The sequence below is a fragment of the Oncorhynchus mykiss genome, chromosome 30 (assembly GCF_013265735.2).
Source record: "Oncorhynchus mykiss isolate Arlee chromosome 30, USDA_OmykA_1.1, whole genome shotgun sequence".
NCBI classification, from domain to species: Eukaryota; Metazoa; Chordata; class Actinopteri; order Salmoniformes; family Salmonidae; genus Oncorhynchus; species Oncorhynchus mykiss.
Window position 1 is genome coordinate 4,477,152 of NC_050570.1, and position 15,268 is coordinate 4,492,419.

General features: G+C 45.1%; 1 protein-coding gene across 1 annotated transcript in view; it reads left to right on the forward strand.

Annotated features, from left to right (window-relative positions):
- Positions 1 to 15,268, forward strand: part of LOC118945758 (synaptotagmin-7-like) — a 154,335-nt gene that overhangs the window by 98,859 nt on the left and 40,208 nt on the right. Inside the window, exon 2 of the mRNA XM_036968532.1 lies at positions 6,309 to 6,415. Coding sequence (XP_036824427.1) covers positions 6,309 to 6,415 — 107 coding nt within the window. The remainder of the gene's footprint in view (positions 1 to 6,308; positions 6,416 to 15,268) is intronic.

Sequence of the window (15,268 nt, forward strand, 5' to 3'; positions counted from 1 at the left end):
TAGAAGCTTGTTATCCTCCCAGTGCCCAGGTGACTGACACAGATCATAAACCATGGCCCTCCATCTCCCCATCCCTCCACCCCTCCATCTCCCCATCCCTCCACCCCTCCATCTCCCCATCCCTCCACCCCTCCAACACAGATCATAAACCATGGCTCTCCATCTCCCCATCCCTCCACCCCTCCAACACAGATCATAAACCATGGCCCTCCATCTCCCCATCCCGCCACCCCTCCATCCCTCCACCCCTCCAACACAGATCATAAACCATGGCCCTCCATCTCCCCATCCCTCCACCCCTCCAACACAGATCATAAACCATGGCCCTCCATCTCCCCATCCCTCCACCCCTCCATCTCCCCATCCCTCCACCCCTCCAACACAGATCATAAACCATGGCCCTCCCTCTCCCCTCTCTTCCCCTCCCTCTCCCCATCCCTCCACCCCTCCAACACAGATCATAAACCATGGCCCTCCATCTCCCCATCCCTCCACCCCTCCATCTCCCCATCCCTCCACCCCTCCAACACAGATCATAAACCATGGCCCTCCATCTCCCCACCCCTCCATCTCCCCATCCCTCCACCCCTCCAACACAGATCATAAACCATGGCCCTCCATCTCCCCTCTCTTCCCTTCCCTCTCCCCATCCCTCCACCCCTCCAACTTCCTCTCTCCATTCTCTTCCCCTCTCTCTCTCCATCCCTCACTTCTTCCACCCCTCCACCTTCCTCTCTCCCCTCTCTTCCCCTCCCTCTCTCATCCTTCCACCCTCCACCTTCCTCTCTCCCCTCTCTTCCCCTCCCTCTCTCATCCTTCTACCCCTCCACCTTCCTCTCTCCCCTCTCTTCCCCTCCCTCTCTCCCCTCTCTATCTCCCCCTCCCTCTCTCATCCTTCTACCCTCCACCTTCCTCTCTCCCCTCTCTTCCCCTCTCTCTCTCATCCCTCTACCACTCCACCCCTCCACCTTCCTATCTCCCCTCTGTTCCCCTCCCTCTCTCATCCCTCTACCACTCCACCCCTCCTCCTCCCTCTCCCCTCTCTTCCCCTCCCTCTCTCATCCCTCTACCCTCCACCTTCCTATCCCCTCTTCCCCTCCCTTTCTCCACCCCTCTACCTATCTATCCTTCCACTCCCTTCTCTGTCCTCCACCCTCCCACTCTTCCTATCCTCACTCCACCTCCTTGCACCCCTCCTCCCTCTCCCCTCCTTCCCTTACTCTCCTCCGCCTCCCCTCCACCCCTCCTCCTCTCCTCTATTGACCTTCAGAGGGAACACATTGACTGAGGTACAGCCTGTCCTGGTCTGTCTGACTGACTGGCTAACATCATAAAAGCTCGCAGCCCAGCCATTTACATCAAAGCCACCACAACACACACACACACACACACACACACACACACACACACAGCTCTGGATAAGGGCCATGTGCGCTGGCTGGCCTGTCAGACGGAAAGCTGAATGGGTCATAGCCTGTCTGTTTATGGGCTCTGATAAAGTCATGTATGCATCCTCTATATCATAGTCTATCAGCTCCATGAACACAGGACACAGTATCCGAGAATTGTCATCATCATCATCACCATCATCATCATCACCACCCATCATCATGACCTGCCACAGTCGACCTGAGTTAGGAGCCCGCTGACCAGGCGTCCCTTCATGATGAAGGCCCATTGTGCCTCAGCCTGTCTGAGAGCTCTGATATATACCACAGGTCTCCATCCGCTAGTCTGTCGTAGAGTCTGTGAGCTACGACGACGCAGGGCACCTCATCGGGGAATTGTCATGGCATTGACCTGAGCTGCCATATGCACTATAGTCAGGCCATTATCCCAGAGCCCCTTATTTACCATTCAGTTGCTCGACCCTTCTACCAATACTCTTTTATTCAACCTTTATACTTAACCTTAATATAACTAAGGAAGTCACTTGAGAATAAGTTCTTATTTACAATGACGGCCTACCCCGGATGACGCCGGGCCGATTGTGCGCCGCCCTATGGGACTCCCAATCACGGCCGGTTGTGATACAGCCTGGATTCGAACCAGGGTGTCTGTAGTGACGCCTCTAGCACTGAGACGCAGTGTCTTAGACCGCTGCGCCGCTCGCTAGGAATGAGCCCTCTTGCCGTCTTTGAACTCTTGTCGCACTTGTATGAGCATCGTTTCAATTTCAATAGATGAAATGTTCTATGTTCTAAATGTTCTATGTTCTAAATGTTCTATGTTCTAAATGTTCTATCCGTTGGTGTCACTCGATACAGCCAGGCTCGGTTACTTTCTAAATGTAATCCATTACCGTTACGAGTTACCTGTCCCAAATTGTAAATCGGTAACGTCATCTGATTACATCCAGTTACTTTTAGATTACTTTCCCCTTTTTAAGAGGCATTAGAAGAAGACAAACAATGCATGTTACCAACTGAATGACATCTATTGCAGGATGAATCCAATGTTACATTGTAACATTGTTACATTGTTACATTTGTTACATTGTTACATTGTTACATTGTTACATTTGTTACATTGCTACATGTGTTACATTGTTACATTGTTACATTTGTTACATTGTTACATTGTTACATTGTTACATTGTTACATTTGTTACATTGTTACATTTGTTACATTGTTACATTTGTTACATTGTTACATTGTTACATTTGTTACATTGTTACATTTGTTACATTGTTACATTGTTACATTTGTTACATTGTTACATTTGTTACATTGTTACATTTGTTACATTGTTACATTGTTACATTGTTACATTGTTACATTTGTTACATTGTTACATTGTTACATTGTTACATTTGTTACATTTGTTACATTGTTACATTGTTACATTTGTTACATTGTTACATTTGTTACATTTGTTACATTGTTACATTTGTTACATTGTTACATTGTTACATTGTTACATTGTTACATTGTTACATTTGTTACATTGTTACATTTGTTACATTGTTACATTGTTACATTTGTTACATTGTTACATTGTTACATTGTTACATTTGTTACATTGTTACATTGTTACATTTGTTACATTGTTACATTGCTACATGTGTTACATTGTTACATTTGTTACATTGTTACATTTGTTACATTGTTACATTGTTACATTGTTACATTTGTTACATTGTTACATTTGTTACATTGTTACATTGTTGCATTTGTTACATTGTTACATTTGTTACATTGTTACATTTGTTACATTGTTACAATGTCACATTGTACTTTATGGGTTGGTTATGTAGACTTCTTCTAACCCATCGCTTTCTACTACATATGATTATATCTTTACATTAAAAACCAAAGTCTATCAGAATTCCAGTCATTCCAATAAATGTTATACCCCTTGATCTTCAAGAATAGGACTTGGAAATATGGAAGTATAGATTAGCCAAATTGTTTAACCTGAGCATAACCCCAAAACGAAGGATTTAGTAGCCAGCCCTACTCTGTTGTTTATGATTTTATTGTCATGGAGGACTGATTGGGCTCATTGATTCCAGTTGAAAAATAATTGCTGTGCTCATGGAATGGCCTGCTTTCAGCACTACTGAAAAGTGCTATTTACATGTGATAAATGAATGCCATATGCTGCATTTGCTACAGGCCTCTTGTTAACCCTCTAGTTGGTGACTCTTTGATATCGTGATAATATGCAGCTGTTTAAAAAGGCAAATCCACAGATGAAACAACAACAAAATACTCACCTCTGTTTTGGCTGAGTTGGCTCCTCCCTCTGCCCTCGCTCTTCCCCCTTCTCTCCCACCTCTCCCCCCTGGGGTTGAGTTGGCTCCTCCCTCTGCCCTCCCTCTTCCCCCTTCTCTCCCACCTCTCCCCCCTGGGGTTGAGTTGGCTCCTCCCTCTGCCCTCCCTCTTCCCCCTTCTCTCCCACCTCTCCCCCCTGGGGTTGAGTTGGCTCCTCCCTCTGCCCTCCCTCTTCCCCCTTCTCTCCCACCTCTCCCCCCTGGGGTTGAGTTGGCTCCTCCCTCTGCCCTCCCTCTTCCCCCTTCTCTCCCATCTATCCCCCCTGGGGCTGAGTTGGCTCCTCCCTCTGCCCTCCCTCTTCCCCCTTCTCTCCCCCCTCTCCCCCCTGGGGTTGAGTTGGCTCCCCCCTCTCTCCCCCTCTCCCCCCTCTCCTCCCTCTCCCCTCTGAGGTTGGGTTGGCTCCAATGGGTTTGAGAAGGAGACAAGGAAAGAGGACTCAAGGAGTCAAATAAAGAGCTATGGCTATAAAGTGGCCCCTGGTATACCAACATGACTCACCAGGAAACACTAGTATAAAAAGGGAAATGCCTAGTCGGTTGTACACCTGAATGAATTCAACTGAAATGTGTCTTCCGCATTTAACCCAACCCCTCTGAATCAGAGAGGTGCCGGAGGGGCTGCCTTACTCAACATCCATACCTTCGGCGCCTGAAAGGAACAGTGGGTTAACTGCCTTGCTCAGAACAACAGATTGTCAGCTCGGGGGATTCGATACAGCAACATGTTGGTTACTGGCCCAACGCTTTAACAACTAGGCTACCTGAGAGAGGGAACGAGAGAGGGAACGAGAGAGGGAACGAGAGAGGGAGCGAGAGAGGGAACGAGAGAGGGAACGAGAGACGGAGCGAGAGAGGGAACGAGAGAGGGAACGAGAGAGGGAACGAGAGGAAGCAAGAGAGGGAACGAGAGAGGGAACGAGAGACGGAGCGAGAGGAAGCGAGAGAGGGAATGAGAGAGGGAGCGAGAGAGGGAACGAGAGGGGGAACGAGAGAGAGAGAGAGACAGTCTGTGGATATATTATGAATGTGTAATTGGAAAGAAGGGTTGGGTCTTTGTCAAATGTTTATAATTGAGTCCCAAATGGCACCTTATTCCGTATATAGTGCACTATGGGCTCCGGTCAAAAGAAGTGCACTGTGTAGGGAATAAAGTGCCATTTGGGATACAGGCTGTATGATGCCTTTAATATGTTTATATAATGAAGAAAATGGGGCAAATGTGTGTGTTTTTTGCCAATTTTAACCGCACACTTGTTGTTTATGTACGTGGATTTTATAATGTCGTATGTTTTACCCCAACAACACTTTCCATCAGTTTGTATAGCAGACCCTCATGTCAAATTGAGTCAAAGGCTTTTTTTAAATCAACAAAGCATGACAAGACTTTGCCTTTGTTTTGGTTTGTTTGGTTGTCAATTAGGGTGTGCAGGGTGAATACATGGTCTGTTGTACGGTAATTTGGTAAAAAGCCAATTTGACATTGCTCAGTACATTGTTTTCATTGAGGAAATGTACGAGTCTGCTGTTAATGATCATGCAGAGGATTTTCCCAAGGTTACTCTTGACTCATATTCCACGGTAGTTGTTGGGGTCAAATTTGTCTCCACTTTTGTGGATTGGGGTGATCAGTCCTTTGTTCCAAATATTGGGGAAGATGCCAGAGCTAAGTATGATGTTAAAGAGTTTTAGTATAGCCAATTGGAATTTGTTGTCTGTATATTTGATCATTTCATTGAGGATACCATCAACACCACAGGCCTTTTTGGGTTGGAAGGTTTTTATTTTGTCCTGTAACTCATTCAATGTAATTGGAGAATCCAGTGGGTTCTGGTAGTCTTTAATAGTTGATTCTAAGATCTGTATTTGATCATGTATATGTTTTTGCTCTTTATTCTTTGTTATAGAGCCAAAAAGATTGGAGAAGTGGTTTATCCATACATCTCCATTTTGGATAGATAATTCTTCGTGTTGTTGTTTGTTTAGTGTTTGCCAATTTTCCCAGAAGTGGTTAGAGTCTATGGATTCTTCAATTACATTGAGCTGATTACTGACATGCTGTTCCTTCTTTTTCCGTAGTGTATTTCTGTATTGTTTTAGTGATTCACCATAGTCAAGGTGTAGACTCAGGTTTTTCTCTTTCTCTCTTTCTATCTCGCTCTCTCTCTTACCCCACCCACCCCCCTATCTCTCTCTCTCTCGCTCTCTCTGTCTCTCTCTGTCTCTCTCTCTCTCTGTCTCTCGCTGTCTCTCTCTCTCTGTCTTTCTCTCTCTCTCTCTCTCTCTCTCTCTCTCTGTCTCTCTCTCTCTCTGTCTCTCTCTGTCTCTCTCTCTCTCTGTCTCTCTCTCTCTCTTACCCCACCTCCCTCTCTCTCTTACCCCACCTCCCTCTCTCCCTTACCCCACCTCTCTCTCTCTCTCTCTCTCTCTCTCTCTCTCTCTCTCTCTGTCTCTCTCTCTCTCTCTCTCTCACCTCTCTCTCTCTCTTTCTCACTCACTCGCTCTCTCTCCAACCTTGTCTCTCTGTCCCTCCAGCAGGCTCCCTGTCCCTCAGTGTGCTCCTGGTGTCTCTAGCAGTCACAGTGTGTACTGTCTGGCTGGTGGCTCTGTGTGGTGTCTGTGGCTGGTGTCAACGCAAGCTGGTGAGTTAAGTACACACACACACACACATACACACACATACACACACACACATACACACACACACACATACACATACACACGCACACATACACACGCACACACACACACACACACACACACACACACACACACACACACACACACACACACACACACAGTGAGAAATACATCGACAGGTACACCTCCAATTGACTCAAATGATGTCAAATTAGCCAATCAGAAGCCTTTAAAGCCATGACATCCTTTTCTGGACTTTTCCAATCTGTTTAAAGGCACACACAATTTAGTGCATGTAAACTTCTGAATTATAAATAATCTGTCTGTAAACAATTGTTGGAAAAAATGACTTGTGTCAGGCACAAAGTAGATGTCCTAACCGACTTGCCAAAACTATAGTTTGTTAACAAGACATGTGCGGAGTGGTTGAAAAATGAGTTTTAATGAGTTTTAATGACTCCAACCTAAGTGAATGTAAACTACCGACTTCAACTGTAGCTACTAATCTACATGTTTTTAGTTATAATGATCTGATGTTGTATAATAGGAGTGAAAGGATTTGTCACATCAAAACACATCAAAACACATCAACTTCTATAAAACTTGAAGAGAAAAGATGAAAAAGACTGTGTATCGTTGGATATCCAAATATTGTTGGAATTGTTTTTTTAATCAGAAATATATAGTACACACACACACACACACCACAGACACACATCACACACACAGACACACATCACACACACCACAAACACACATCACATCACACACACATCACACACACCACAAACACACATCACATCACACACACATCACACACACACCACACACACACACGCACACACGCACCACAGACACACATCACATCACACACACACACGCACCACAGACACACATCACATCACACACACACATCACACACACCACAGACACACATCACACACACCACAGACACACATCACACACACACACACACACACACCACAGACACACATCACACACACACCACACACACCACAGACAGACAGACACACACACACACATACACACACACACACACACACACACACACACACACACACACACCACAGACACACACACACACATACACCACAGACACACACACACACACACACACCACAGACAGACACACACACACAAACACACACACACAAGCTGTTTAGAAGCCTCTTGGACCTAGACTTGGTACTCTGGTACCACTTTCAGTGCGGTAGCAGAAAGAACAGTCTATGACTGGGGTGGCTGGAGTCTTTGACAATTTTTTGGGCCTTCCTCTGACACCGCCTGGTATAGAGGTCCTGGATGGCAGGAAGCTTGACCCCAAGTGATGTACTGGGCCGTTCGCACTACCCTCTGTAGCGCCTTACGGTCGGAGGCCAAGCAGTTGCCATACCAGGCAGTGATGCAACCAGGATGCTCTCGATGGTGCAGGTGCAGAACCTTTTGAGGATCTGAGGACCCATGCCAAATCTTTTCAGTCTTCTGAGGGGGAATAGGTTTTGTCGTGCCCTCTTCACGACTGTCATGGTGTGCTTGGACCATGTTAGTTTGTTGGTGATGTGGACACCAAGGAACTTGGAGCTCTCAACCTGCTCCACTACAGCCCCGTCGATGAGAATGGGTGTATGTTCCGTCCTCCTTTTCCTGTAGTCCACATTCATCTCCTTTGTCTTGGTCACGTTGAGGGAGAGGTTGTTGTCCTGGTACCACATGGCCAGTTCTTTGACAAGCTCCCTATAGGCTCTGTCGTTGTTGTCGGTGATCAGGCCTACCACTGTTGTTTCATCTGCAAATGTAATGATGGTGATGGAGTCGTGCCTGGCCATGCAGTCGTGGGTGAACAGGAAGTCCAGGAGGGGATGGAGCACGCACCCCTGAGGGGCCCATGTGTTGAGGATCAGTGTGGCGGATGTGTTGTTACCTGCCCTTACCACCTGACGTAGTTTAGCTCATCTGGCAGGCTCGTGTCACTGGGCAGCTCTTGGCTGTGCTTCCCTTTGTAGTCTGTAATAGGTGCGGTAGAGAGAGAGAGAGAGAGAGAGAGAGAGAGAGAGAGAGAGAGAGAGAGAGAGAGAGAGAGAGAGAGAGAGAGAGAGAGAGAGAGAGAGAGAGAGAGAGAGAGAGAGACAGAGAGAGAGACAGAGAGAGAGACAGAGAGAGAGACAGAGAGAGAGAGAGAGACAGAGAGAGAGAGAGAGACAGAGAGAGAGAGAGACAGAGAGAGAGAGACAGAGAGAGAGAGAGAGAGAGAGACAGAGAGAGAGACAGAGAGAGAGAGAGAGAGACAGAGAGGGAGACAGAGAGAGACAGAGACAGAGAGAGAGAGAGAGGGCCAAAAACAGCATGTCCAGGACAAGGTAACACGTCCGGTGAACAGGTCAGGGCTCCATAGTCGCAGAATAGCTTAAACTGGATCAGCAGCACGACCAGGTGGACTGGGGACAGCAAGAAGTCATCAGGCCAGGTAGTCCTGAGGCATGATACTAGGGCCCAGGTCCTCCGGGAGAGAAGGGAGATAGAGCGAGAGATGGGATAATTAGAGGGAGCATACCTTAGATAAAACAGGACACCAGATAAGACAGGAGAATCACACCAGATAGGACAGACTGACCCTAGCCTCCTGGCACACAGACTATTGCAGCATAGATACTGGAGATTGAGACAGGGGGGGGTCGGTGGACTCTGTGGCCCCGTCAGACAATACCCAGGGACAGGGCCAACCAGGCAGGATATACCCACCCCACCCCACCCCCCCCCCTTTGCCAAATCACAGCCCCCACACAACTGGAGTGATATCAACAGACCACCGACTTAATACCCTGAGACAAGGCTGAGTAAAGCCCACCCTTTAGAGGGAATCATGTCCATGTCCACGCTGATTACAGCTGTGAAATGTGATTGATTAAGGAGTCGTACACTGTGTGTGTGTCTGTGTGTGTGTGTGTGTGATAGAGATGTACAGTAGACAGAGTACCACATCACATTTATAAAGGACCTATTCCTTTATATCTGACTCCTTTACATCTGATTCATTTAGGTCTGATTTCTTTATATCTGACTCCTTTATATCTGATTCCTTTAGGTCTGATTTATTTATATCTGACTCCTTTATATCTGACTCCTTTAGGTCTGATTCCATTAGGTCTGATTCCTTTATATCTGATTCCTTTAGGTCTGATTTCTTTATATCTGACTCCTTTATATCTGACTCCTTTATATCTGATTCCTTTATATCTGACTCCTTTATATCTGATTCCTTTAGGTCTGATTTCTTTAGGTCTGATTTCTTTATATCTGACTCCTTTATATCTGATTCCTTTATATCTGACACCTTTATATCTGACTCCTTTATATCTGATTCCTTTAGGTCTGATTCCTTTAGGTCTGATTTCTTTATATCTGACTCCTTTATATCTGATTCCTTTAGGTCTGATTCCTTTATATCTGACTCCTTTAGGTCTGATTCCATTATATCTGACTCCTTTATATCTGATTCCTTTAGGTCTGATTTCTTTATATCTGACTCCTTTATATCTGACTCCTTTATATATGATTCCTTTATATCTGACTCCTTTATATCTGATTCCTTTAGGTCTGATTCCATTAGGTCTGATTCCTTTATATCTGACACCTTTATATCTGACTCCTTTATATCTGATTCCTTTAGGTCTGATTCCTTTAGGTCTGATTTCTTTATATCTGACTCCTTTATATCTGACTCCTTTATATCTGATTCCTTTAGGTCTGATTCCTTTATATCTGACTCCTTTACAAAAAGATTCCTTTAGGTCTTATTTGTGTTAATTGATTACTTAGTCCTTCTTAAGCTTGTAAGATACAGGTCAATGTGGGCATCCCAAATGACACCTTTGACACTTGTTTTGTCCAAAGCCCTACTGGCATCTAATGATTACAGTTTATTGGTGGGATGCAGAGAGCCTACGCAAGTATCGGTTGGTCTGACACACGTCAGCGCCATGCTCTGCTCTGAGACTTTTTCAAACACACCTCACTGTGATTCATGTGCAGTTAGCATTACAACACACCTCACTGTGATTCATGAGCAGTTAGCATTGGTCGAATTGTCCAGGTGGGCCCCCATTGATTTTGTTAGTCACTCTCACTCAGATATCATATTAAAAATGGCAAACATTTCCCTCCAACCTATGGCAAAATGTGTAAAATTGCAGGAAAAAATAAAAATAAAAATCTCATCGTTGTCAAGAGGGGGCCCGGCCCTCCAACTGAACTGTGGGTAAATAACACGTATGAAATCATGTAGCATCCAAAAAAAGTGTTATTTGAGATTCTTCAAAGTAGCCTCCCTTTGCCTTGATGACGGCTTTGCACACTCTTGGAGTTCTCTCAACCAGTTTCATGAGGTAGTCACATGGATTGCATTTCAATTAACAGGTGTGAAATATATTTGAATTTGTTTAACACTTTTTTGGTTACTACATGATTTCATATGTGTTATTTCATAGTTTTGATGTCTTCACTATTATTGTACAATGTAGAAAATAGATAGTAAATAGAAAATAGTAGAAATAAAGAAAAAACCCTAGAATGAGTGATACACTGCCGTTCAAAAGTTTGGGCTAATTTTCACTGCTGAAAACTGTTGTCCTGATTAAAGAAGCAATAAAACTGGCCTTTAGACTAGTTGAGTATCTGGAGAATCAACATTTGTGGGTTCGATTACAGGCTCAAAATGGCCAGAAACAAAGGACTTTCTTCTGAAACTCGTCAGTATATTCTTGTTCTGAGAAATGAAGGCCATTCCATGCAAGAATTTGCCAAGAAACTGAAGATCTCGTACAACGCTGTGTACTACTCCATTCACAGAACAGCGCAAACTGGCTCTAACCAAAATAGAAAGAGGAGTGGGAGGCCCCGGTGCACAACTGAGCAAGAGGACAAGTACTGTACATTAGAGTGTCTAGTTTGAGAAACAGATGCCTGACAAGTCCTCAACTGGCAGCTTCATTAAATAGTACCCACAAAACACCAGTCTCAACGTCAACAGTGAAGAGTCGACTCCGGGATGCTGGCCTTCTAAGCAGCATCCCATCTGTTGATAGGCAGCTAACAGTGCTAGCTAAGCCTGCAGCTATGCCAAGCAGCTCATCAGAGCTGTTTTGGCAACGGTTGGGAGGATCACTGGACAGATAGCAGCGGTCCCAGCAACTTATGCCAAAAAATCTTCCAAAACAACCTTATCTTGGTACTAGGCCAGCACCTTGTCTGAGCAAAAGAGAGGATGGGGGGGTGGGGTGGGGGGGGGGGGGGGGGGGGGGGGGGGGTTGGGGGTTGACCAGCTCCTTTGGCCAGTGAAGGGGAGACAGGAAGAGGAGGGATAGAGCGTATGGGGGGGGGGGGGGGGGGGGAGAAGCCTCAGACATCTCAGACACCTTGAGAAGCCTCAGACATCTCCTCAGGCTGTGGTGTGACTCCCTTCCTGTGGTAGCTTTGGGTGGACAGTTAGACAATAGAAGGACAGAGCTGTCTGTCTGGGATACACACTGGGACAATAATGACAGTAAAGAAGACCAGGAATAATAAGTTAACTTTCTAGTGACCTAATGACAGTGAAGGAGACCAGGGATAAATACAGTAACTTCCTAATGGCCTAATGACAGTAAAGGAGACCAGGGATACATACACTAACTTCCTAATGACCTAATGACAGTAAAGGAGACCAGGGATAATACAGTAACTTCCTAATGACAGTAAAGGAGACCAGGGATAATACAGTAACTTCCTAATGACAGTAAATGAGACCAGTAACTTACAGTAACTTCCAAATGACCTAATGAAAGTAAAGGAGACCAGGGATGAATACAGTAACTTCCTAATGGCCTAATGACAGTAAAGGAGACCAGGGATAAATACACTAACTTCCTAATGACCTAATGACAGTAAAGGAGACCAGGGATAATACAGTAACTTCCTAATGACAGTAAAGGAGACCAGGGATAATACAGTAACTTCCTAATGACAGTAAAGGAGACCAGGGATAATACAGTAACTTCCTAATGACAGTAAAGGAGACCAGGGATAATACAGTAACTTCCTAATGACATTAAAGGAGACCAGGGATAATACAGTAACTTCCTAATGACAGTAAAGGAGACCAGGGATAATACAGTAACTTCCTAATGACAGTAAAGGAGACCAGGGATAATACAGTAACTTCCTAATGACAGTAAAGGAGACCAGGGATAATACAGTAACTTCCTAATAACCTAATGACAGTAAAGGAGACCAGGGATAAATACAGTAACTTCCTAATGACAGTAAAGGAGACCAGGCATAATACCGTAACTTCCTAATGGCCTAATGACAGTAAAGGAGACCAGGGATAAATACAGTAACTTCCTAATGACAGTAAAGGAAACCAGGCATAATACCGTAACTTCCTAATGGCCTAATGACAGTAAAGGAGACCAGGGATAATACAGTAACTTCCTAATAACCTAATGACAGTAAAGGAGACCAGGGATAAATACAGTAACTTCCTAATGACAGTAAAGGAGACCAGGCATAATACCGTAACTTCCTAATGGCCTAATGACAGTAAAGGAGACCAGGGATAAATACAGTAACTTCCTAATGACAGTAAAGGAGACCAGGGATAAATACAGTAACTTCCTAATAACCTACTGCCATTGTGACGTCTAAGGCCATACAGCAACGTTATCATTAGGATTTTAATAGCCCATCTTTCTGTGGATGGATTTACTACGATGTCAGCCACAGGGCACAGTGTGTGTCTCAATTGGAATCAGAGATAGTACTGGGACTAGAGTCAGAGATAGTACAGGGACTAGAGTCAGAGATAGTACAGTGACTAGAGTCAGAGTCAGAGATAGTACAGGGACTAGAGTCAGAGATAGTACAGGGACCAGAATCAGAGATAGTACAGGGACTAGAGTCAGAGATAGTACAGGGACCAGAATCAGAGATAGTACAGGGACTAGAATCAGAGATAGTACATGGACTAGAGTCAGCGATAGTACAGGGACTAGAATCAGAGATAGTACAGGGACTAGAATCAGAGATAGTACAGGGACTAGAGTCATGGATAGTACAGTGACTAGAGTCAGAGTCAGAGATAGTACAGGGACTAGAGTCAGAGATAGTACAGGGACTAGAGTCAGAGATAGTACAGTGACTAGAGTCAGAGTCAGAGATAGTACAGGGACTAGAGTCAGAGATTGTACAGGGACTAGAGTCAGAGATAGTACAGTGACTAGAGTCAGAGTCAGAGATAGTACAGGGACTAGAATCAGAGATAGTACTGGGACTAGAGTCAGAGATAGTACAGGGACTAGAGTCAGAGATAGTACAGGGACTAGAGTCAGCGATAGTACAGGGACTAGAATCAGAGATAGTACAGGGACTAGAGTCAGAGATAGTACAGGGACTAGAGTCAGAGATAGTACAGTGACTAGAGTCAGAGTCAGAGATAGTACAGGGACTAGAGTCAGAGATTGTACAGGGACTAGAGTCAGAGATTGTACAGGGACTAGAGTCAGAGATAGTACAGTGACTAGAGTCAGAGTCAGAGATAGTACAGGGACTAGAGTCAGAGATTGTACAGGGACTAGAGTCAGAGATTGTACAGGGACTAGAGTCAGAGATAGTACAGTGACTAGAGTCAGAGTCAGAGATAGTACAGGGACTAGAATCAGCGATAGTACTGGGACTAGAGTCAGAGATAGTACAGGGACTAGAGTCAGAGATAGTACAGGGAGCAGAGTCAGAGATAGTACAGGGACTAGAATCAGAGATAATACATGGACTAGAGTCAGCGATAGTACAGGGACTAGAATCAGAGATAGTACAGGGACTAGAATCAGAGATATTACAGGGACTAGAGTCATGGATAGTACAGTGACTAGAGTCAGAGTCAGAGATAGTACAGGGACTAGAATCAGAGATAGTACATGGACTAGAGTCAGCGATAGTACAGGGACTAGAATCAGAGATAGTACAGGGACTAGAATCAGAGATATTACAGGGACTAGAGTCATGGATAGTACAGTGACTAGAGTCAGAGTCAGAGATAGTACAGGGACTAGAGTCAGAGATAGTACAGGGACTAGAGTCAGAGATAGTACAGTGACTAGAGTCAGAGTCAGAGATAGTACAGGGACTAGAGTCAGAGATTGTACAGGGACTAGAGTCAGAGATTGTACAGGGACTAGAGTCAGAGATAGTACAGTGACTAGAGTCAGAGTCAGAGATAGTACAGGGACTAGAGTCAGAGATTGTACAGGGACTAGAGTCAGAGATTGTACAGGGACTAGAGTCAGAGATAGTACAGTGACTAGAGTCAGAGTCAGAGATAGTACAGGGACTAGAATCAGAGATAGTACTGGGACTAGAGTCAGAGATAGTACAGGGACTAGAGTCAGAGATAGTACAGGGAGCAGAGTCAGAGTCAGAGATAGTACAGGGACTAGGGTCAGAGATAGTACAGGGACTAGAGTCAGAGATAGTACAGGGACTAGAGTCAGAGATAGTACAGGGACTAGAGTCAGAGATTGTACAGGGACTAGAGTCAGAGATAGTACAGGGACTAGAATCAGAGATAGTACAGAGACTTCAGTCAGAGATAGTGCAGTGACTAGAGTCAGAGATAGTACAGGGACTAGAGTCAGAGATAGTACAGGGAGCAGAGTCAGACTTTGTAGTGGCCTTATGACTGCTTGAAGGGCATATACAGTATCATAGCCTTTTTCCTCTGGCAGGGTGGCTGGGCACACTGACAGGACAGAGGGCGGCCTACGGTCACAGAGCCAGGGACAGTGTAACGACAGTCTGAAGGC